At 37.7% G+C, this 24089-nt stretch overlaps 7 protein-coding genes across 7 annotated transcripts; 4 read left to right on the forward strand and 3 right to left on the reverse strand.

Annotated features, from left to right (window-relative positions):
* Positions 1 to 527: 527 nt before the first annotated feature.
* On the forward strand, positions 528 to 2686 carry EAF01_009770 (uncharacterized protein; the record flags this gene model as incomplete). The annotated part of the gene is made up of 7 exons (XM_038918026.1): positions 528 to 662; positions 731 to 1142; positions 1200 to 1261; positions 1312 to 1465; positions 1606 to 2011; positions 2112 to 2314; positions 2412 to 2686. The coding sequence occupies 7 exons, from the start codon at positions 528 to 530 to the stop codon at positions 2684 to 2686; spliced, it is 1647 nt and encodes a 548-aa protein (XP_038766835.1).
* Positions 2687 to 3041: 355 nt separating this feature from the next.
* Positions 3042 to 4185, reverse strand: EAF01_009771 (uncharacterized protein; the record flags this gene model as incomplete). Its single annotated transcript, XM_038918027.1, has 3 exons — positions 3042 to 3541; positions 3600 to 3738; positions 3907 to 4185. The coding sequence occupies 3 exons, from the start codon at positions 4183 to 4185 to the stop codon at positions 3042 to 3044; spliced, it is 918 nt and encodes a 305-aa protein (XP_038766836.1).
* A 2150-nt stretch (positions 4186 to 6335) lies between these two features.
* Positions 6336 to 6639, forward strand: EAF01_009772 (uncharacterized protein; the record flags this gene model as incomplete). The annotated part of the gene is made up of 2 exons (XM_038918028.1): positions 6336 to 6366; positions 6458 to 6639. The coding sequence occupies 2 exons, from the start codon at positions 6336 to 6338 to the stop codon at positions 6637 to 6639; spliced, it is 213 nt and encodes a 70-aa protein (XP_038766837.1).
* A 22-nt stretch (positions 6640 to 6661) lies between these two features.
* On the forward strand, positions 6662 to 8221 carry EAF01_009773 (uncharacterized protein; the record flags this gene model as incomplete). The annotated part of the gene is made up of 1 exon (XM_038918029.1): positions 6662 to 8221. One exon carries the CDS (start codon positions 6662 to 6664, stop codon positions 8219 to 8221), a length of 1560 nt encoding a protein of 519 aa, XP_038766838.1.
* Positions 8222 to 9122: 901 nt separating this feature from the next.
* Positions 9123 to 10816, reverse strand: EAF01_009774 (uncharacterized protein; the record flags this gene model as incomplete). Its single annotated transcript, XM_038918030.1, has 2 exons — positions 9123 to 10371; positions 10488 to 10816. The coding sequence occupies 2 exons, from the start codon at positions 10814 to 10816 to the stop codon at positions 9123 to 9125; spliced, it is 1578 nt and encodes a 525-aa protein (XP_038766839.1).
* Positions 10817 to 14655: 3839 nt separating this feature from the next.
* EAF01_009775 (uncharacterized protein) lies at positions 14656 to 15612 on the reverse strand (the record flags this gene model as incomplete). Its single annotated transcript, XM_038918031.1, has 1 exon — positions 14656 to 15612. One exon carries the CDS (start codon positions 15610 to 15612, stop codon positions 14656 to 14658), a length of 957 nt encoding a protein of 318 aa, XP_038766840.1.
* Positions 15613 to 16133: 521 nt separating this feature from the next.
* Positions 16134 to 20778, forward strand: EAF01_009776 (uncharacterized protein). Its single transcript, XM_038918032.1, has 4 exons — positions 16134 to 16661; positions 16711 to 19643; positions 19694 to 20074; positions 20133 to 20778. Exons 1-4 carry the CDS (start codon positions 16497 to 16499, stop codon positions 20410 to 20412), a joined length of 3759 nt encoding a protein of 1252 aa, XP_038766841.1. The 5' UTR covers positions 16134 to 16496; the 3' UTR covers positions 20413 to 20778.
* The last annotated feature ends 3311 nt before the right edge of the window (positions 20779 to 24089 follow it).

Consider the following 24089-nt stretch of genomic DNA (forward strand, 5'->3'; position numbering starts at 1 on the left):
AATCAACAGAATGAAGATATGTTTATATCTGGGGATATTAACGTGAAGGGATGTTGTCGTTGGGGGAAGTGAACTCTGGTGGAAATGTCGTAAAAAATCTGGGGTTGACGGTTGAACCTCAGACCCTTGATATTCATCGTCATAATCACCTAGGGTGGTCAGCTAGAGTGGTGAAACGGTGGAGATTTTGAATGCACTCACAGACTCACAAGTTCACAGATTCACAAATTCACCCGACTCATGAAACGAGCTCTTATACGTATTTCCTGACATCCATGATTCATTTGATTTATTCAGCAGCAATTTGTCTACCAATGATAATAAGTCGGTCAAGTCGGACTGAAGTGAATGCCAGTATATATCATCTCAGAGTGGAGATGACCCCAGGAGATACTGTTACAGAAATACTGTAACGAAACTTAATAATTATTGTATAAAAAGTTCTAACTCACAACTTCTCCTGACATGAAGATGAGGTAGAAGTTTTTACAATAAATATTATCAGCAACGTCTATTGCAAGGCGAGAATGATGTTTACCCCTGTACTATGTTTCTTCTTCAGCTATGCTTTTACCTACGTTATTGCGGCTTCGCCCGATTGGAGTGAACAACAGCCAATTGTATATGGAGGTTCTCTCAAGGACGACAGCTGTCATGAAACGGTAATACAATTAATTCCTACATCTTCCAAATCTATAACATCCCCCCTAACTAACACGGAACTCGGTAGTGTATAGCTCTCCAACAAAGCCTTGAGGAAACTTACTATGGATCCATTCCCTCGGATTTTACTCCCACCTACTACTCCTTCCAACAAGCATCAGTTACGCCAGCTTGTATAATACGTCCTCATTCCCCTTCTGAGGTATCATCCGCCATGAAAATCATCCAAGAATCTGACTGTCATTTTGCTATCAAAAGTGGAGGACATAATATGAATCAAGGGTTTTCCAATGTGGAGGGCGGTATTACTATTGACTTGGTGAGAATGAAGGGTATTGAAATCTCAGGGGATGAGGAAATTGTAAAGGTAGGAGCGGGTTGTAGATGGGGGGAAGTTTATGAGGTCGCGGAACCGAGGGGATTGATGGTCGTGGGGGGAAGGGATTCGACGGTGGGAGTGGGAGGATTCCTTTTGGGTGGTAAGTGAAGTGGAGGTAAATTCAATGTCAAATATGAGATGCTAAGTTTTTCAAAAGGGGGAATATCGCTTCTGTCCCAAAGATATGGATGGGGTTCTGATAATGTTCGAAATTTTGAGGTTTGATTGTTTCACCACATTATGATATATACCAGCTAATATCTGCTTAGGTTGTCCTTTCCAATGGAACAATAGCAAATGCAAATGCTCATGATAACCCAGATTTGTACTGGGCCTTACGAGGTGGAGGAAATAATTTTGGTATCGTTACGAGATTTGATCTACAGACTTATCCGCAGGGTCCTGCATGGGGAGGCCAGAATTGTGAGTACAAACGTGCTTATTGATATTGCGAATTTGATATCAATCTTATCTCTCTCTTATCCTTTTTGTCTTAGAGTTAATGATATCCCTCAGTACCTCTCTACTTCCTAGAATCTCGCAATTTTACTAACACCAAATAGACTACATCTTCTCCGACATCTCAGCCCAACGCAGTACATTCTCGATTCCTCCCCGCCCCTTCCTTCCTCTCTCCCTACGCTCCCTTACCATTCCCCTCACCAGCCTTTTCCTCAAAACTGCCTGCCTCCTCTCCTATTGCACATCCACCACAACCTTCCTAAACGCCATCCAAGACCTTATCACGAACCAAACCTCCGACACCTCAAGCCAGTTCTACGGTTCCATCGGTTACCTCGCCCAATACGATTTATTCGCCGGAGTTACTTGTCTAACGAATTCAAACGGTGTGGCTAATCCGTCGGCATTCGAAAGGATAAGGAAATTGGGGGCTTATAGTACGAATCGGATTGCTAGTATGGGAGAATTGACGAAGGAGTTGACGAGTATGGATGTTTGGGGTGACCGGTGAGTTAAGTTTCCCTTCGATTTTGATGATTCTTGAAATAAGGAAATAGGCGGTCGTACCCCAAAGCTTATGTTCATTCTAACCTACTCTCAACACTAGAATTCTCTGGGAGACCATGACTCTCTACCCTCATCCAGAGCTCTCCCAGAAAGCCCTGAACCTCTTCCTTGAGCAAATAGAAGAGATAAAACATGTCCCTGGCTTTCTCCCGAGTTTTGTGTTGCAACCACTGGTTCCTTCTGTCCATTCGAATGGGAGTCAGAGTCCAAATGGATTATCTGGAAATGATGGGACACTTATTGGTTCGCTTCTTTCTTTTTCCTCTCCTTCACATTAGGAAACTGACTAGCATTATTTCCTTTTCATCCACTTGCACATCTAACTAACCTACCCACACAGTCTTCAACATAAACATATGGTGGTCCTCCCAAGCCTCCGACTCCTACACCCCCCTAGTACAAAAATCCACACACAACCTCATCACCAAACTCACTCTGTTCGCTAAGGAACTGGGTATATTGCATAAATACATCTATCCCAACTACGCAGATGCAAGTCAGGATGTTTTTGCAGGATATGGAGAGGAAAATTTGTCACGTTTGAGAAAAGTACAGGAGGCGTATGATCCGGATGGTACTTGGAGAAGATTGCAGAGTGGTGGATTTAAGATTTGAAAGTTGGGATTTGAGACTTGGTTAAGATAATTTGAAATTTCAGGGGATTAGAGAAGCATAGATGGTGCATAGATAAATGGCTACGGAAACTGGATGTAGAATTGTGAATGCGAGTTTTGAAGATTTTCATACTCATGTTCAAAATGACGCTCTGCTGGCCCTCTGAGAACCATTGCCATGGAGGCAGACCAATATTGGATAAATAACCTCCCCGAGCGAAGCGAGCAATGGGGGTTTGGGGGCTCGTCCCCAAGAGATAAACATATAGTGAAAGCAATAACACAATTCCTGGTTCAAAAGATTATGCACAAGTAAAACAGAATAGGTATCCGCAACCCCTTCCACTATACCTAAACTACCACTTGTAATCTGTACCACTCTCATGCTCCATCATATCAAAAGCAGGTTTCGCACTAAAATAACCCGCCATCTCTGTCCCCACCGCCTTATAAGTATACGCCGCGTCTTCCTCTTGAATTTTAATCGTTTCTCCTCCCCTTCCCCCTGCTGCCGCATCAGCTAGTAATTGCGCATGACAACACTTTTCCAAACTCATGAACCAGAAGACTGCGCTTTCGATTGTTTCTCCACAAGTGAGTAACCCGTGGTTTTGAAGTAATGCGGCTTTTTTATTGCCGAGAGCGGAAGCGATAGCTTGCCCTTCTTCCGATGCGAGGACAACGCCGCGGAAAGACGAGTAGAGTGCGAGATCGTTGTGGAAAGAGCAGGCATCTTGGGTGATGGTGTCGAGGGGACGGCCGAGGGAACAGAAGGCGCGGCCGTAGATGGAGTGGGAGTGGGCTACTGTGTTGATTTCGGGGCGTGCGGTGTGTACGGCGTGGTGGATCATGTAAGCTTGGAAATGGGATGTTAGTGGGAGTTCTTGAGGGATGACGGAAGAAGGCAGATTTACCGGCTGTGTTCAATAATCGACATGGACCGCCATCAACTACTTCCCCGTCTTTGTTGACGAGAATTAAATCGGATGCTCGAAGAAGTGGCCATGCTACTCCAAATGGGTTGACCCAGAAACTAGTTGGTTCAACGGGATCCTACTTCTGTTAGTATACCGCACTCAATTTTTCTATCAATTCATATCCAAAAATTCTATCCAAAAGTTTCAACAACTTGTCAATCCCCCTCGCCCGCTGACATCAACATCCATCCATCTTCCCCCGTCCTCCCCCCCCAAACCCAACAGAGAAGAAAATCTCACTCACCCTCAAAGTAATATGTCCCGCCACTCCCTCATCATACCCCAACTTGGCAAAAACCCTGAAAGCCAACGCCAATCTCCCCTTTTGATATTCCCTCTCTGCATATTTATCTTCAAATGGTGTTCGTAGTGGCAAATTCATAACTTGGGCACGGGCTTGAGCTTGCTCTTTGGAGAGGCCAGGCTCGTGGGTTAGGGTTGAGGGGGTAGAATCAGAGGTTGTGGGGATGGCGGCACCGGTATTGAGGGGCTCGGATGGGGTTGTTGCTGAAGGGGGAGCCATTTTGATATTGGGTTTGTGATTTGTATTGCTGGATATTAAATGAAGAGTAAAGAATGAGAAGTGAGATCAGAGAATGTTATGTTATGAGTTGAAGTGATAGACAGCAAAAGTGGCAATTGGAATCGAGGGAAGCTGGAGTCAGGAGATTCTCCATAAATAGATGTTGAGAGGCTCGAGAGAGGCTTACAATCATACAGAAGTGCCGGCTATGTCAAGTGACGCCAGCTGGTTGGCTGAGGTCTGACCTCTTTCAGTAGAATTCAGGAAGGAAATGAGGGGTATTTGTGGGGTGATAAGCTTTTTTTGACTGGGGTAGGTGCGGTAGATAGGAAGCGGAATCTTATCTTGTTACCGAGCCCGACTTGAACGATTGGAACAAAAGTATACTTTTATATAGAAAATGTTATTTAATTTAGTATATAATCTTAAGAGAATTAATAAATTAGCATAAAAATACATAGAATCATTTATTAGAATTTAAAAAATCCGTTCATATGATTCTCTTTCATATATCTCAAAAATTGAAATTTATATTCAATATAATAGTATTTTTATTTATTGAGATATATAATTGAACTTGTATATAAAACTTTTTATTCTTTAAATACTATAATAGTAGATATAAATTTCAATCAATATTTCTATTTTTTATTTTTTATTAATTAATTTCTTCAAGGTTTTATACAGAATAGAAGAATTTCTCTTAATATTCTAAATACTAGCTGAGGTTATATTAATTATAAAACCCTTATATATAGTAGAATTCCTATTAATAAAACTATATTAGTAATAAAGCTTTTATACTATAATAATATAATTAATGATTTGATATACGAAAATGAAAATATATTTTACTGATTTATATAATTAAGTATAACTCTATCTTAAATGTATATAATGAAAATTACAAAAATTTAATAATTACTATATTATTAATAAAGATTATAAAAATAATAAAAAATATGTATGATTTCCAATCATATAATAAAAAGTAAAAATAAATCAACTCTGTCTATAAGCTTTTAATTAATTTCTTTTTTTATTATAATAATATTTATTATATTATACTTTCTCAAAAAGTAAGAGGTTCGAGAGCTCGTAGGCTTTTAGTGTTCTTATTATATTTATCTTGTTTATTTTATAAAAGTCTATATATAATAAGGAAAACCATTTAAGAAAAACATATATAGAAACCTTTAATAGTAATATACTTCTTAAAAAAAGAGTTTAAAATCAATTTCGAAATAAACTCAATAAAGCTTATAATAAAACCTTTTTAATAATATAATTTATTTCATAATTTATTTCATAATAAGTTTATATTAGATTATACTTTGAATAATACATTTTCTTCTAAAATCTCTATATATACATTATATACATATTAGATTTTTTTTTTGTATTCGGTAGAAATCTGTTTTAAGGGTTTTTGTTCAAATCGTTTAAATCGGCCTCGGTACTTGTTAAGCTTCGTGGGCCGCTCGGTAGCGAATTACATTAGGGGGATTTACAGTCGATACTCGGGTAACTACTGTCCCTTTAGTAACATATTCTAGATAACGTAGCTCGTCTGATTCTTCAGTTTCTCTTAATAATAAATAGTATGTTTCATAGAATGGGTATGTCTAGTCAGATGAATAGTGTGCAATTTTCAAGACCTTGAGAGTCGTCGTGTTAAAGCTATTGAGTATCCTTTCGCTTACACTTGAGGCTGTACAGCCTCCGAGGTACCTGGTTGTACCCGGAAGATTTCTGCGATTACTAATCACCTGAGATTTATCTCACGTGAACGGGCGATTTCTTGTAACTTCTTGAGAGGTTACCGACGCGGTGAGCTTCTATATTGAGCCTAATTGAAGAAAATTTGAGAACTGTGAAGGTGTTCTCATTCTTTGACCTTTCTAAACGGCCGACGGGCGTACGCTTCTCTTCCTCTCCTATTTCTCTTTTCAAGTCTCTGTTAACACTGCAAATTAGGGATTGATACTGTTGCCATTCACCTCGAAGTCTTTACCCCATCACATTTCATCACAATTCACATCTTTTCTTTTATCTTTTCCGCTGTGAGTATACAATATCTCTTTCTGCCATGACGTCCTTGTATCAGCTTCCCAAGTCTTCTCTTGTCCCAAACAAACTTTCAGATCAAAATGCAAATCGACTACGACCTAGAAGGCATAGGTATATCGAAAGCCGAAGTTCCACACAATCAAGCGCCCTTTGAAGTACGGACTGGTCTCAACTGATGAAAACTTGGCTAATAATTCTATAGGCGAAGTTTGGAGTGACGTAACTATCTACCATCATTTACAAGATCTTTTCGAACCGCTTAAATTATTGGAGAGAAGGAAACAAGCAAGCAGGAGCCTAGTAGCCCGCCGAATGCCAACTTTCTGTCTACCAAAAGGTTTAGAGATTAAGACAACCATAATCCATCAAAGATTTTTGTGGTGAAACATCGACGGATACCGACAATATGCAGGTTTCCAATAAACAAAACTTGATTGATTTGTGTCTTCGAACCTTCTGTTCACCATTTCGAACTAAGAGTTCATCAATCATCGGAGAATTATCTGGATCATTAGATAATCCTTCAAAACTTCTTGCGCCTTGTGGTCAATCCATTGGAAAATTGCTCGCTCATCTGAGTACCTCCATCCGTACTCAAACAGGTAATCAGGAATTGACTCTCCAAAGGCTCGATGATATACTCGCTCTAGCTAGGGATAAATTCTATGCGTTCCCATTCAAAGATGTACCGGATTGTTGGAGAGCATTATTTCTTGAGGCAAGTTTGTTGAAATTTTCTGCTCTTGCCTGTAGAGAGGCATCGTCTCTGGATGAGAAGAAGGATGAAGAGTCAAATTCAAATATGGATGTCATGGATGATCGAGTAATAGACCAAATGGTTGAGACAATGGATATGGCATTGATCATGGTCGGAGCTCCAGCATCAGAAACAATGCGATTAGCAATTGATTATGCGATGGATCTTTTACAAGGAATTCATGAAGAAATGATAGATGGTGATAGATCAACACAGTCACCCAAGAAACGTCAGAAACTTTCATACAGTGATCCATCCTCAAGATCCACATCTTCATATCAAGATCGCTTTCCATCAATTTCGATCACATCACCTTCTCTGTTAAACCCCATTTCTCGAGTCACTTCCGACGAAATTAATATCAATAATGATGACGGAACCCTAGACAGATTCGCAAAACATATGCATCAACCCCAAGATCGCACATTAGGAGCCGAACCTCTCATAATAATTGGATCAATCGATTCATGGCCTGCACGTAACAAGAAACCATGGTCAAGTCCCTCGTACTTACTATCCAAAACCATTGGTGGCCGACGTCTAGTTCCCATAGAAGTAGGTAGAAGTTATGTTGACTCCGGATGGGGACAAAAAATCGTCACTTTCAAAGATTTCATGACCGAATACATGTTATCCCCAACCAACGAAGGAGAAGCAAAAGAAACAGGCTACCTAGCACAACACAATCTCTTTTTCCAAATCCCATCTCTACGAAATGATATCATGATACCGGATTATTGTTATGTCTATCCACCACAACCTCATTCATCATGTTCTCCCGCGCTGAAAGAAAAATACGCACAAATGACAGAATTGGAAGAGCCGCTCATAAACGCATGGTTTGGACCAGCCGGTACGATTAGTCCGCTGCATACAGATCCGTATCATAATATCCTAGCGCAAGTCGTCGGGAAGAAATATCTGCGTCTTTATCCACCTAGAGAAACACCAAAATTATACGCGAGAGGTATAGAAGATGGAGGAGTAGATATGAGTAACACTAGTGAGGTGGATATTGGAGTATTGGAGGGATGGGATGGTACTGTTGAAGAGCGAGAGGAAGAAAGGAAGAAATTCTCAGAGGCGGAGAGTGCGAAATATTGGGATTGTGTGTTAGAAGAAGGAGAAGTTTTGTATATTCCGGTTGGGTGGTGGCATTATGTAAGAGGTTTGAGTGCGAGTTTTAGTGTGAGCTTTTGGTGGAATTGATGTGGAGTCATCTGGATGTGGCTTGTTATAATAATGAGTCTGCAGATCTACTTCAAAGTAGCAGTGAAAGTTTCGGCGAGTTAATAAAAGTTTGCACTTGTAGAATAGAAAGCATTATGGTATGTTCATTCGATCACGAAGGGATTAATGGGTATCTTGACCCCGCTCCTCTCCCCTGAACAGAATGGATTTGAAATCATTATTAGTATTCATCTACTTACTTCACTCTTCACTTTTCAGCTCGCATGCCGCCTGACTATATGTCGTCCGATGATATTATATAACATAACGTGCCATCCTACCTCTCGAAGATGAAACCCCTAAGACGTCCCACCGAAATAAGATGTTGGGGGGAATATATCTGATATTCTCCCAGCCAATCCGTCCAGACCTCTTACCCCTGATTCGAAATGCCTCATCCTCTCCGAGTCCATAACCCCGTCTTCATGTTTCATCTCGAATCCATCCGCATCAACAAAAAACCTCCCCGCGTAAACCCAAAAACCCAAAAACATGTCAACACAACCAGCTGTGGTATAAGTTATACTCCATAACGCCCTATGTCCAATCCAAACCCGTGGATTAAATCACTAATCCACTCCGTATTCAGATTCAAATCAGGCCAAATCCTGACGTGCCGCCCAATTCTCATAATCTCGTGATGTTTGCTATGAGTGCTCAACAAATGGAAGGTTTTAAGCAAAGGTAAAGGTGGAAGCAAAAAGTAAAAAGAAGTAAAAAGAAATAGAGAAAAATGTCTTCAGGTATAGATCTCGAAAAGAAAGAAGGTCGAAAGAGAAAACATAGTAGTGGTACAGTAGATATGATGTGATATGAAGAGACACTGATCCTCCGTGACAAATATGTATATAAACGTGTAGGTAGGTGTGTGAACCCATGATTACCTCTTCAAAAGCCCTCCAACATCTTGCAAACTCAGGTTAGTCTGATGTCTTTCTAAATGATCGATAGGCGGGGGCATTGAATGTGCATGAGTAAGCGACGGATGACTAGTAGGCCCATTATTTCTCTCCTGCGAAATTGTTTCCAGCTCATATCCCATACTCGCTCTTTGGAGTCTCGTTCGGGGTCCCAATAAACCTCCTATATCTTGCAGAAGGGCCGCGGAACCGCGTCGTGGAGGAGCGGGACTTAATCCATTTTCGTAAGACCAAGTAGTAGATACTGGACCTTCGCCTGCGGTACTGGATTCGCCTGTGTGTTCCGAATCCATCGTTCTCGTCGAACTAATTCTTCTCGGAGATTCTTGATCGAGTAATCCTCCGACGTCAAAAAATGATACTCGGCGTGGTGACATCATTGATGTTAAATCTTCAGAAACATGTCTTGAAGGGGCCGGTTTAACGAAATCGATTTCATCGCTCATATCACTTGGAAAACGCCAATCATTCGAACTGTCTGATCCAAATCGATGACTTCTTACCGGCATGTTCCCAGCTACAGCCATTGGGGCGGGACGAGGAGGTGAATGAACTTCTCCTCTCAATTCGGGATCCACCCCTAGGCCTAGATCTCGGACGAGATCTTCATCGCTTCCCCATTGCCGAGCTACGGTTCCACGGCGAGAAGTAGTCCGATCGAGTGTGTCAGTTAAGGAACCAAATTTAAATTTGTGCTTCTTAACTCCTCGGTCTCGGACGAAAGATCCGAGGATAAGCGCATTGGCGACAGCTGTTGCGAAGAGAATCTCAACCGATGCTAGTAAGGATCGATATTGCTGGACACCATGTCTATCAATGATTTGTGGGATTCTGTAAAGTGTTATTCCTGCCGGAATCAACGAACCTGCAAATAATAACACCAATTGAATTTTCCTCTTAATCCTCATTTTGGAACCAATAATGATAGGAACGGGAAATAAAACGAGGAGAAGATCAGTTAATACATTGACAGTCCCCATAGTAAGGAGTTGTGCATAACCTTGACGACATTTTGCTCCTGGATCCGGCGTGACTTGCCAATAATGATTGATGGGCTGACATTCGGAGATATCTGCTATTATTACTGCGATAAATGTGACAAGGAGGAACCATCGGATGAAGATTAAAGTTCTTTCGTGTGACCTTGTCCAGATATTTATTGTGAGCCTTTTGAAGAATTCACTAATTGTAAGTTTAAGCATCCAGAGTCTAGGGATAGGTAGGTATGTAGGTTAGTAATTGAATCGATTCTAAATGGGTATAGAAGAAGAAAAGAGGGGAATGAAATATGCAAGCAAGCTGAATTTAAGTAAGAATAAACCTACGTCGCCGCATAAAAAACTCTTGATACCAAAACCAATCTACTCCCAATCGCTCTTCTCTCCAACGATCTTTCATCAAAATCCACAATCACCGCATTGTTGGTACCGAATAACAAAATAACATGCACAAGGCCCATGCGACAAAACAATGGGATCAGACAAGCAAAAGCTAACCAATCCTCTTTAAAAAGTTTCTCCGTCCTGATATATCGTCCGCAAACTCTGAACAATATAAGGACGGCCGAGAATAACGTGCACCACCAACAAACAAGAAGTGTGGGTTTATCGTCGTAGAAGCTTCGAGCGGGTGGTGGACTGGAATATATGGTCATAATGAATGATATATATTAGATTTCGGGATACCACCGGAGGAATTGAGTACCACGCCCGTCTTCCTCCGTGGAGGGGACGAGCGAGGGTCTATTTTGTTTCGCAGCGTTTGTGGTTTCGAGTGTTGAAGTCAATGGAAGATGTGGTTGGATGTTCGATTGCATATATTTCCATGGGAATGGGAAATTCTTAAATTCCGTCGCGAATCGTATCGATAATTGTTGCGCGTGGACCGTTGCATGACAATAACGCGAAGAAGTAGACTCGAAGTCGAGTGTTCTAGTTCGGAGGTTTTGGGAACTGTAGTACTGTGGGTTATGGTCGCAAGGTATTTTCTCTCTTTTTGTTCTTCTTTTTCTTCTTCTTCTTCTTCTTCTTCTTCTTCTTCTTCTTCTTCTTCTTCTTCTTCTTCTTCTTCTTCTTCTTTTTCTTCTTTTTCTTCTTATCCCTCGTTTCAATGATGTTCTGGAAACTTTGGAGCAATACAGTGTGCAATAATGGCGGAGATTTTTCGGGAGGTTTGGAGATTGATAGTTCAATTTGATGGATGATGGTTCGTATGTAAGTGGGATTAAGTTTGCAAGAATTCGAATTGGTTATTTCTAGTTAGAAGAATGTGTAAGGAGGAAGTGATGAGATTTTCGAAGATTGAAGTAGGCAAAAGATTAACAGAGATTATTTGCAGAAGTGGATGGAATTGGCGTTAATATGAGTGAGATGACTTGGGTGAGACGGTGAAGGATATGTCGATTAGTATGGGGTTCCGTGAATCCCCTTCCCATACTCGTACAGATAGAGATACGTATCGCACAGGGCTGGGTATTTTTATGATTGATAGATTCTTCGATGAATACTCCGTAGACGGGGGCCGGTTCGAATTTAGATGACTGGTGCTGGTATTGGATGGGAATTTCCCGCAGAGATGTAATCTCTTTTCAGTATAGATGTGTGCATATGTTTAAAGCCAAGAAAGTTTATTCTGAGTTTTCTTGATGATAGACGATTTGGATGGAACAAATAGTAGGAAGTCTCGAAATTTAGTCGTTATTTTTGAAGGGCTTGGTGTGATTTGGGATGATAATTGCTCAATGGGTCATGGCTCTTGTGTCTTGCTTGCAGCTTGCTTTTGCTAAACGTGGGGCCATGCGGAATTGAGGAATAGTTAAGGTACAAGTTAGAATCTGGAAGGGTTAGGATAAGTTATAGCAATTAATAGTATCAAGTAGGACATCTGACACAAATGTGTTGAGAATACTTGGAGAATTAGATGAACAGATTTCCGTGTCAGCAATCTTATCTTATTCAGACTCTTGAAACCGTTAGAACTACTTGGACTATCATTACCATTATGATCATAATCCTTTCAATTGGGATAGCTATCATTTAATTCGTCATCATCAAGTGGCGCGGTCAGAAAATATTCAACCCGCAGTTTGGGGAACTCGTCAGTGTGGGATGAGATGAAGGAGCTTTTGCCTGTAAAGTTGATCCACTCGGGTAAGGCACCAAAAAAGCTGTTAGGTCCAAGGTATTTCCCATCGTCCCGGGGATTTTATTATCATATCAGTTCAGAATGGGGGTACAAAATAGAATTACAGGGCGAAAAGATAAGAACTCTTTCAGCCACCGACCCACAGGATAGGATTAGAATTTAACGAGTTTATCAAGTTTATGGCCTCAAATTCAAGTGGTTGGTGGTTAGTTGTTGGTTTTCGCTTGATACTTGTATTGATATAGAGGGCATGTTGAAATGAGGGCACAGTCAAGTGGTGGTGACATTCTTGATAATGGAGTGATGAATGGATGAATTTGATAGCAATGTTTGACGCATAGCACCGAGCCTGAAGGAGTATATTGAATCATTTCATATTTATCTCACTGTAAAGCGCCTCGCTAGACAGTAAAACTTTCCAACTCGCATTGATAGGAATACAAACTTTGGACTTTTACTACGCAGCCAAGTACTGACTATTGATGAAGCCTCTGAAGAGAAACACGGCACGTTATCGTGTTTCCACGACTATGTATGTCCCAAATATATCGATGTACGTATCATTCTCGTTCCCGAGGTCATCTAGCATGACTGCTATGATGATCTACACGATCCTCTAGGATGGATTCAATGAAATGTCAGTGAAATTTGACGTCTCTAATTGCCGTGACTCTTGAGGACCTTAGACTATTGGATCTAATCCTACGTAGAGTTCTACATTGAGGCTTGAACCAAGAGGTATTTGTTATACGAAACATCATTTATAATTTATATCATAGGTGATGCCTAGAGCTGAGTCTCATTGTCGTTGCACAAAATCTGGAAGTCCTTTCACATCGAAATGGTAAATTTTGAAATTATATACAACATGAGACACTGCACTCGACTCGGGTTCGTAAAGGTAAGATTGACATCACAACGTTTACGATGTGCGGCATATAAATACAATCATACGACATTTTTCCCACATCTATTCCCTATGTATGAGCTTACAAGGGAAATCCATTTACCTACCGTATAAATTCGACATGCTCAGATTCTACTTGGCATAGTGTATCAGCCTCACCCTACAAACTAAAGTAAAAGAAAGAATTTTGTATCTTTTCAACATATCATTATTAAATTATTATTAAATTATTATTAAATTATTATTAAATTATTATTAAATTATTAATAAATCATTATTAAATCATTATCAAATCATTATTAAGTAATTATTATATTATTATTAAGTTATTATTAAGTTATTATTTAATTATTATTTAATCATTAATCGACATTTTGCTTTTGAAATAAAAACTTTAATCTAACTCAATACTATAAATAGATTTTAATTAAAAAGATGTTTTAATTTTGATTCTATAAAATCTATACAAAAAGTTTACATACTTATAGTATATGAATATAGAGTACAAGAGCTAGAAAAAAGTAGAATGAATATCAAATGAGTTGATGATAAGGAATCCAGTGACAGATAAATCAGGATTAACTAAGGTTGAGACAGGGATGGGAAAAGCACTGTTGTGCTTTGCAAACTCTCAATGGGTGCGAATGGTTGGACATGACAAGACAGGGGAACCACGCGAGAAGCTATGTCAATACTCTGGTGCGGAGGTAGCCTTGGCAAGTTGGGGCGAGCTACTTTGTCAATTAGTAAGGACCCGAGGAACTTGGAATGATGTCGGTATCTCCATGAAGATATGAAGGCATTCGCAACGTGTATAATTAGTCTAGCGAGATGTTATTTACAGAAGCAAGACGGGATGCTAGAACGGTGAAGGAGCCTAGGTATACATATGAAAAAATACCCAAGAGCACACAGAGTACATACAAGGTGCATGCATAATGCATATTTCCACTTTTCTCTAACCACATCCCCGAAGAGGCCGTTTTTGAAATTTGAAAGTTCACATCGTTCTATCCAGAATATTTGATTGGTAGATCAAACATAGATGTATATCAAGATGTATCATTCATCTGGGCAACATCTACCCTAGGCTTTTATGACATTGTAGAAAAACATGTGAAAGACTGAACATGATATCTAGATGTTACTTACCCCGAATCTAAGCGGTTCTGTTATCAATCCAAAAGAAGTCGAAAATTAACCCGATGAGAAATGTTTGATTGGTTATATTGACTCGCATGCCATCCCTCCTCAAATGGATTAGTACTTGTACTGTGTGCAGTGTGTGCATGAGATATGAAGTCCGAAAATCGTTGAGAGGCGGAAGATTCGGTACGTGGCGAAATGTTAACGGGATAAGCGGCAGTAAATACCTAGTAACTACTCCGTGTCCACACCTTCTCACACTCTAAATACGAAAGACTCGATTCCAACTTCCAACTTCAAACGTACGGAGCACCAACAAAGATGCTCAAAGGTAAACTACAAGCCACCGCATAATTTGGCATGTCAACAATCTCCGCAATCTTCAAATTCGCAGCCACACTGCTAAGCATATATGCTTCCTGGCTATCCAAGCCTTTCTCTGCTACCAACCAAGCTATCAATCCTCTCAATGCCTTTCTACTTGCTTCTCTGAGATCACTATCAATCCCTAAGGCAGCATATTCTCCTTTGTCCACTCTGACTGGCTGAGGGGGAATCAAAAAATGAGGACTTTGAACCCATGGTTTGCCCTTTTCAACTGTCAACCGAATTGTAGCTTTCATAGGTGTCTCAATAGCCGTTCCACAAACTTCTCCATCTCCTTGCGCAGCGTGCCCATCTCCACAACTAAACAGAGCGCCCGGAACTTTGACTGGAAGGTAAAGAACAGATCCTTGAGTAATGTATTTGCAATCGATGTTCCCGCCAGTGTCATAAGGAGGAATGGTCGAAAATTCACCCTCCTCTCCACGTGCAACTCCTACTACACCTAGAAATGGTTTGATGGGTACATGTATCCCTTCTTTGAATACCGCAAAGTCTTCTCCCTTCGAAAGATCCCATATCTTGAGAGACGCTTCCGGATATTCGTCGGCTAGAAGACCAAATTCGAACGAGCCGGGTAGACACGCTGTCCAGCCATAATCAGCTGGTTTGAGGGATAAAAATTCGACCTTTAGAACATCGCCTGGAGAAGCGGAATTGACGTAAACGGGACCAAATGCAGGATCGCCCTTTGAGACATCAAAGTTTTGAACTGCGGTGATGTCTGAGGTGTCGGTGATTTGATTGGAACCGCCATCGAGTAGATCAAATGATATTTCGGAACCGGAATCAACCATCAAAGCGGGAGTAAGAGATCGATCCCATTTCATGTGGATATGTGTCGTGTTGATATGAAATTTGTGAGCCATGATGAATGATGTTGGTTGATGATCTCGAGTTTCACACTCCAGCTTTTTAAGTGAGATGATGCATGAAAACCGGAAATATAACCTAAACCTACCGTATATGTGTTCCTCTCCGCAACGACCAGCGATAGGGGTGGGGTAGATGTAGGACGTCTGAAGACGACAAACGGCAAAAGACTTCGGTGTAGTAAGTTTCCGTAGGTAGCTGCTGTGTAAATAACGAGAGAGTCACTAGCTCACCGGCTATGAAGAATGGCTTCGTTTCAATCTATATAGAGTAGAGATAGGGGAATGGAATAAGAAACAGATATGAAAGTCACATACATGATAAATACAGTACTAAATTCAATCAAAATTCAGAAACATATTTTAATTTCCTTGAAATCAAGACATATGTTTTACTACATGATATTATCGATATCTGGGAAGTTGTGAGATGATACAAAGACTGATCTATTTAACATTAGATTTGTATTAAAGAGAGCTGTCGCTACATGATTGATGGGTACTTTTCTCCCAATGGTGTTGGCGCTGGCGCTGGCGCTGGTGGACGCGACCCCACTAAATCTTTTTATTTACAATGTCGTAGTTGGGCAAAGCCATCTAGAAAACATGAAGCTTTCCAAACGAATCCGCACAAATATCAAAACAAATGATACTGCGGATGATGACTGTTGATGAATAAGAATACTGTACCTATCTCGGGCGGCTCCTCATCATCCTATCAATGACCAACCAAAAAGAATAAGTATCACATTGCACTTCGAACAGTCAGTGGTGAAGATTTACCTCCATCGTTCAATACCGACACATTCAAATATCTAGAGAAACGCACGCTTACCCCAAAGCGGCGCATAGCTTCTCCCTCACAGACTCCCGAGCTCACGATGGATGCCGCAGATGATGATAAAGATGTTCGACTCCAAAGAGAGTCGGGAGAACTCTTGGAAGATTTCGAGAAATCACTACATCCATTCCTATATAATGTTACTAATAAGGGTCAATTACGAAGAAGAGTGCGCATAAGAGAGACAGGTAGATTGATAGCATTGGTATGAATTCTTCTCCTCTCAACATACCATCTGCTAAAGGTTTACATAGCTAGACAATTTCCAAGAGCTTCCTCAACTTCTCGATCCACACCTTCAGCGACTGGTACCCATACTAGCTGATGCTTTCATTATATCCATATCGAAGCCACCCGTGAAGTCTGAGGCTCATGCTCAACTTCTTATGCCTCTATCAAACGCGATTTGTCGATTACTCTATACATTTTGTAAGGTCAGAGGGGAGAAAGTTATTGTCCAGTTCCTAAGTACTGAAGTCAGACTACTTGATTTGTTACTTTCTGCTATGGAAAAGGGCACATGGGTAGATGATGGCGCATGCGAAAAGTCAACAGAAGAAGTATGGGGCTGGGAGGAACGATACATAACTCTATTGTGGCTTTCGCAGTTGATCATGGCCCCATTTGCTCTCCATTCCTTGTCGGCTAGTCCTCCGCCCAGTGGTGCCGAGTTATATCTTTCGGATTTTAGATTGCCATCCAACACTCCCGGCGTAGCTTTGCGATCCATCGCGTTGGCTATCAAATATCTCTCATCTTCTGGAAAAGAAAAGGATGCTGCAAAGATCTTGCTAGTCAGAGTTGTTCTTCTTAGGGACATGCAAGATCTTGGGCTTCTCAATTCTTCTATAATGTGGGCAATATCTGTTCTTAATTCGATCAACACGAATCGGAGTATACATCACATCAATGGCGTTCTCTCTTTTCTTTCTGGGGTTCTCAAGTCATCCACGGATACCCCTTATATGGACTCTAACTTGGAGCCAGTATTTCACGCGGTTTTTAACTTTGTGGAATCTTCAGATCCATTTTGCAAAGAAGTGCAAAGCTCCGCTGTTGCGCGAAAATTCATCGTGAACATTTTCCGTGGTATAGCTTTGCTCAATTTACGTCCATCTTTCACAACCATAGATGATACTTTAAGTGACTCTGTTGATTTTATGTTACAATCGCTATTGGATCCGTCAACACCGGTAAGGCTGGCCGCTAGTAAAGCATTAAGCGTCGTTATTTTGAAAGTCGAACGCGAACAGGCCTACGAATTTGTGCTTGCAATTTTCGAAATGTTAGAAGCGCTGCCAACCAACGATGTTTTGAATTGGCATGGTCAAATATTGACTCTCTCCCATCTGTTATATCGACATGCAGCTCCTCCTCAACTGCTTAATAAAGTGATTGTTTCTCTGCTCAAAGCTTTATCGTTTGAGGGAAAGTCGACATCAGGTAGCTCTATTGGAACTAATGTACGAGATGCTGCATGCTTTGGAATATGGGCTTTAGTTCGACGTTACACTACGGCGGAACTACAAGATATTGACATAAAATCCGAAGGGTTTCGTCATGGAACGAATTTTAGCTCTACTATACAAACTCTAGCAACACATCTCGTTGTTTCCGGATGTCTAGATCCTGCTGGTAACATTCGTCGAGGAGCCTCTGCAGCACTTCAAGAATTGATAGGTCGTCACCCAAATACCATCATTGAAGCACTCGAATTAGTGCAAATTGTTGACTACCATGCTGTTGCTCTTCGATCTAGGGCTATATTAGAAGTCGCTGTCTCAGCTGCTTCACTAGCCTATAAAACTGACGATGATAAATCCTGGCATCACTATGGGGAGGCAATTCTTGAAGCACTCCGAGGCTGGCGTGGAGTTGGTGATGGCGATCTTGTCACAAGGCGAAACTGTGCTGAAGCATTCCGCCTTATAAACTTCCCAAGGGAGACCAGCAACAAATCTACCACATATAAAAGTTCTTACGAAACCATATGTGCATTAGATCAACAACTCAATAATCTCACTGTTCGTCAATTCAATGAACGACATGGGCTACTACTTTTTATAGCTGCTGCAATTCTCGAATGTCCAGATTTTCACCAAAGAGATGATCTTACTATTTCTTTCCAAGCATATTCGGACCAAATATTCAAGATGCTTACTTCTTACATATCCAATGTCACGACCCCACAAGGTTGGCGACGTCCTGAGTTGATCGCCGAAGCTTTATCTTGTGTGATTTTCCATTCTTTCCGTGTTTTTGGGACATCGGTAATACTTGGAGAAAATTCGGGATCGCCTACCGTAAATAGCGATATATCCTCATGGTTAAGTAACTCGAAGACGAGAAAAGTCATTATGTTCGAATATGAGGAACCTTGTGCAGAACATATGGTTAGTGCCTCGGGTCATCAGACAACCTCTGGAAGTCTGGGTAATGCCATGGGCCTGTTCGAGCCTTCCAATGGCCAAAAAGATGCGAATTCCCAAAATTCAAACGGACACATCTTGGCCTTTCAATTACTTGTTAGAAACTTAATTGAACACTTCATCGATACTGGGTCTGAAGATTTGGTGACTTTTCTATCAGCTTGTCATCGTAGATCATTCTTTTGGGCCTCTGGTAACTATCGGGATCTCGAGACCGATCGTATGCTAATGCGGATTACTCAGGTCGGAAATACTAAGAGTTCATTGACCTTTTCTATGCTCTTGATCTCATATTCATTATCTAAGAACGACCTGAAGAATGAAGTGTCCGAAGTTCCTCAAAATGATCGAACCAATACTATTCCTATTGCAATACATGAGAGCTGGACTTCCACCGAGAATATCCCCAAACGTGTTTACGATATCAAAACACGATTAGCTTTACTTCCGTACTTTTCAAGAGAAAGTAGAGCACTTGGTTCTCATATTATTCATTTCTGGGATATAGTTTCTGATGGTCTTGATGACTATCATACGGACCCCGCTCAAGGCGATGTTGGTTCTCGAGTCAGGCTAGAAGCCATCAAAGGAACTGCCGCTATTTTCCTGTCTACAGATTTGAGAAATAATTCAGCCAATGTGGAAGTTTTCTCGACAATATTTGGCAAGCTTCTACGACTCTGCACAGAGAAATTGGATAAAGTACGAACAGAAGCTAAAAAAGCTCTTCTGGCTATTCTCCCCACGATCGTGTCTAGGTTCGTTGACTTTTTGCCCCATACACTTTCTTACTGTTAACATAATTCAGTTCCAAGATTTTGTCCTTTGAGCAAAGTTCTATCTCTTCTTACGAACATTTCCGGTTTATACTAGACCTGCAAACTGCAGATGTCCTGGACACGAACACAACAATGGCTGAACTCCAATGGCTCCCTTCGTGGACGGATAAATTATTGGAAGGATATGTAACATCTACTCACGCAGGAACAGAAGATCTCCGTCGTGTTAGCATCGCTGCTCTTATCAATTTCTGCGAAGACACCCCAACAAACAGAGAGTTTATTGGTGCTGCACTTGTCAGAAATCTAAAATTCCATCATCGAAAGAATGAGAAAGTGATAGTTGGTACACTAGAGACTATCGCTCTTTTACTAGATATGGGACTTATGTATCGGAATGTCACAGTTGAGTTAGTAACCCCAATATCTTGATGGATGTACTCATTCGCTAATGTTCTTAAAACCCAGTCAATACCAACTTCTCTGCGACCAAATCGCAAAAGAAGCTCTCAGTTCTCGAATCGACAAATGTAAAGCAGCAATTAAATGTTTTGGTCGTCTAGCCTTGGTATATCCAGAAGCAATGAATAAGAATTTGCTAGGGATGCTGTGTCATAAGTTCCCGGGTATTAGAGATGCAGTAGTAGATGAAGTTTGGGATTTGGGGGTTGAGGGAGTGAAGGGGATGGATGTTAAGGACATTAAGAAAGGTGATGACTTGAGTGGACTTATCGGGAGTGAAGCATAGTGTATGATGGAGATTATCGCTTTCGAGCTTGAAGTCATCCAATGTCATCAATCAACAAGATTGACACATATTTTGAATGCTTGAAGTTAATGGTTGGTGGGTTGCTTTGTATATTGATACTTTTTTAAATCTCTGTAAGCTCTTCTAGTGGAGATCTCAATAAGCAATGCCTGAGAGTTGATGCATCCGTTCAAACAGAACTAAGATTATTGCTATGGCTACTTTGAAATCATGTTTCATAATCTATATCGATTTCTAGTATCGTAAGAGACTCATAGTACCCCTACAATGTTAGGCGATGTTAGATAATCGGGTTGTTATAATACCTTACTCTACGTATGATGTTGCTTTGGAGGGGATGCTGATAAGAGCTGGCTTGTATGTAGGGATGAAGCAAATTAGCTGTTTGCTATCATGTAAACGAAGTTGTGTTTATATACAGTCTTCATTATAATTATAATCATGATTATAGGCCTGAAACAATTCCCCTGTTACTCCTAGCGAGATATGAACCTAAGATAGAAGTACTCAGATCTTTTCTTATATATTTCCTCGATACATAAACTTCAATTCCAATCCCAAACTTTTAATATCATCATGGGGATGATGAAGTCAATATAGTACTATGGTTCACACTATTGTAATATTGCTTAAGGTTCTAAAAGCTAAAACTACGAAATGTATTACTATAATATCGAAAAATGTTAGCATTAATACTAATACAATCATTTAATCTTTATTTCAATATTAACAATTCTTTAAAATTATTAATAATATATCCTTTTTAATTACTATTTCCTTGCCTATATAATCATCTATTCTTCTAATTTCTTTGAATCTATTGTCACGGGTTCAATACGTAGTTATATGGATGCCTAAGGCATCCACCCTTTATATAGTCGATACCTCTCCACCTCCTTCTTCACTCTTTGTAGAATATTATACATTTTATCTAATATCTATCTCTTATATTATAATAATATATTCTACTTTACAAAAGAGTTTTATTATAATAAGAACAATCCAATTCTAAAAAGAAATTCTTTATTCCTATTTTTACTTATCTAAGATAGGTCCTTTTATAATTGTTATAATCTTTTATACCTTTTACATCTTTTTATTTTCATTTTTGTCTTCATTTTTGTTTTTGTTTTTATCTATATCTTTGTTTTGTCCTCTTTACTCATTATAGCTAATATACCAGGTATTTCGAATACTAGCTCATTATTATCTATTTTACTTAAAATATTTAGAACTAAAATTAATAACGCTTTTAATTAATAATAGTGGATTATAGAAGAGCTATTTAGCCTTTAGGATTATGAACTTCATAATTCTCTTTCTTTATTAATATTAATACAAAATCAACAAAATTATCTTAACCATCTGTATAATATTATTAACTATATATTCGATTCATTCTTCATTATTCAATAAATATTTAAATAAGATTTAACTACAAAGTATTTCCTTAAGATTATTATAAACAATTAATTAAATATTCAATTTTAATTAACTCAATTATTACAATCTTAAATCACACAAAACCCATTAGATATTTCTACTCAAAGTAAAACTAATTAATAACAAACTTCAAAGAACCCTAAATCCTTTTAAAAGGAGAAAATAGAATTAATATTTCAATAAAAGAAATATATTATTTGAAAATAAAACTTATAAATCTATTAAATAATTAATTCAACTATTTTTAATATAAATAGAAAGAAGTTTTTATATTTAATCTTTTTTATTAATAGTTATATATATTAAAAGAGATTAATTAATATAAATAATATTATTAATAAAATCTTAATTTATATTACTAATAATTCCTTTTTCAGTAAACTTGATGGGCTTTATATCTTAATTGATGTGGTATGTGAAGTTTTGATTTGATTTAATAAACTCAAGATAATTAATAAGATGTTTTTTTCGACTTTTTATATTCAATTAGAATATCTCAATATAATATATTATAAGTAATCATATAAAATAATTGTAATAATAAAGATAAAAGTTTTTTATAATCTTTAATAATTATTTATATAAGATTCTAATTCTTATTCTTTTATTAATGTTAATGATTGGAAATAGAAGTTTAAAATTTGGAATTAGAATCTATAAAAGAATGAATATCTTTTGGAATCAGAACGAATTCAAACTTTATATAATATTATATATTCTTAATCAATATATTATTTATTATATTAATATTATTTAATCTTATAAATCTTAATGCTTTCAGAATATAAGATTAGTAATAAAAAGAGGATTATTGATTTGATTTCTATTATTATTATAAGAAACCTAATTATTTAATATAAGATTATGATACTAAGAAATAAATAGATATATAATAAATAGCTAAAGGAGGCCTAAGATTTATAGGTTCTTAAGGAGGTTTTAGTGGTTATGAGTTATATTAAGATACTCTTGTTGATCAAGGTAATTAATATTCTAATTAATATTAAAGTGGATTTTATAATTAAAATGATTTTCAGAAATACGGTTCTTAAGGTAATTATAATAACAACAATAATATCTATATTACATTCTATTCTAAGCAATAATTAAATATATTTTAGAGATTTATTGAAATTAAATCTTTAATATTTTTAGAAAGTATATTTAACACTTCATTTTATAATATATTAATATCTCTAATTAATGATTATATAGAAAAAGCCCAATCTCCACATTGAATTATTTATAAAGATTGTTAAGGGATATTAAATAAATAAAACAAATTGTTGTTAGTAAAGAATCTTTATAGTTTAGTATTATAAATAACAAATCTCTACTTGTTAAAATTATTATATTTTTAGTATATAAACCTTCTTTTAATATAATTAGTTTAATTAATAGTGAATGCTTCAGAAAAGTATTCGCAGATTAATCTTTTATTATTAATTATAAAATATATATTCAAATTCTACCCCATCAAAAAGAACTTTACTTAATAGATAACAAAATTGTAAATATCATTATTAAATATTTTATTATAAATATAGTTAACTTATAAGATTATATTATAAAATCTGGCTATTTTTTGTTACTAAATTATTTTCTAATATATTAGTTATCTTTAGCTTATTGTGACTTCAATATTATAACCTATATATAGACTAATCAAATATAACTTTCTTCTTTATATTATTCTATTACACTATATAATATTATTCTTAAAATATATTGTATACTATTTAAACATTAACAATTCATTTATTATAACTAATTATAAATCTATTAATAATTCAGGAACAATTTCAAATAAAAAGAGTTTTGAATATATTACTATTAATCAAGGAATTTCTTAAGGAAACTTATTAATCATTATATATAAAAAACTAATTCAAAAAGAATAAAGAATACAAATTTATTATTAATAAAAACAAATTAAATATTAAAACAATATTTATATTAAATATAAATCATTATTATATAAAAACTTATAATAAAGATTCTTATATATAAGCTTAAATAATAAACAATCTTTCAAATATATATATAATTTTAATAGAAAAAATGACTGGTTAATATAAATAATAAATCAATTCAAAATATAATCATTTATTATCACTTTTAATGTTAATATTAGAAATATAGTTACCTTTATTAAGCTCAAATATAAAGGATATTTATTAGCTATAGATCTTAAGTTTTGTTTCTTTTTATTA

This window comes from Botrytis porri (assembly GCF_014898465.1).
Source record: "Botrytis porri strain MUCL 3234 chromosome Unknown BPOR_014, whole genome shotgun sequence".
Classification (NCBI taxonomy): domain Eukaryota; kingdom Fungi; phylum Ascomycota; class Leotiomycetes; order Helotiales; family Sclerotiniaceae; genus Botrytis; species Botrytis porri.

Coding starts and splice junctions, on each gene's coding strand:
- EAF01_009776 (XM_038918032.1), top strand. CDS start 16,497: ATGGATGCCGCAGATGATGATAAAGATGTTCGACTCCAAAGAGAGTCG. Junction 16,662..16,710: donor CAGGTAGATTGATAGCATTG/GTATGAATTCTT, acceptor AGGTTTACATAG/CTAGACAATTTCCAAGAGCT. Junction 19,644..19,693: donor CTCCCCACGATCGTGTCTAG/GTTCGTTGACTT, acceptor AACATAATTCAG/TTCCAAGATTTTGTCCTTTG.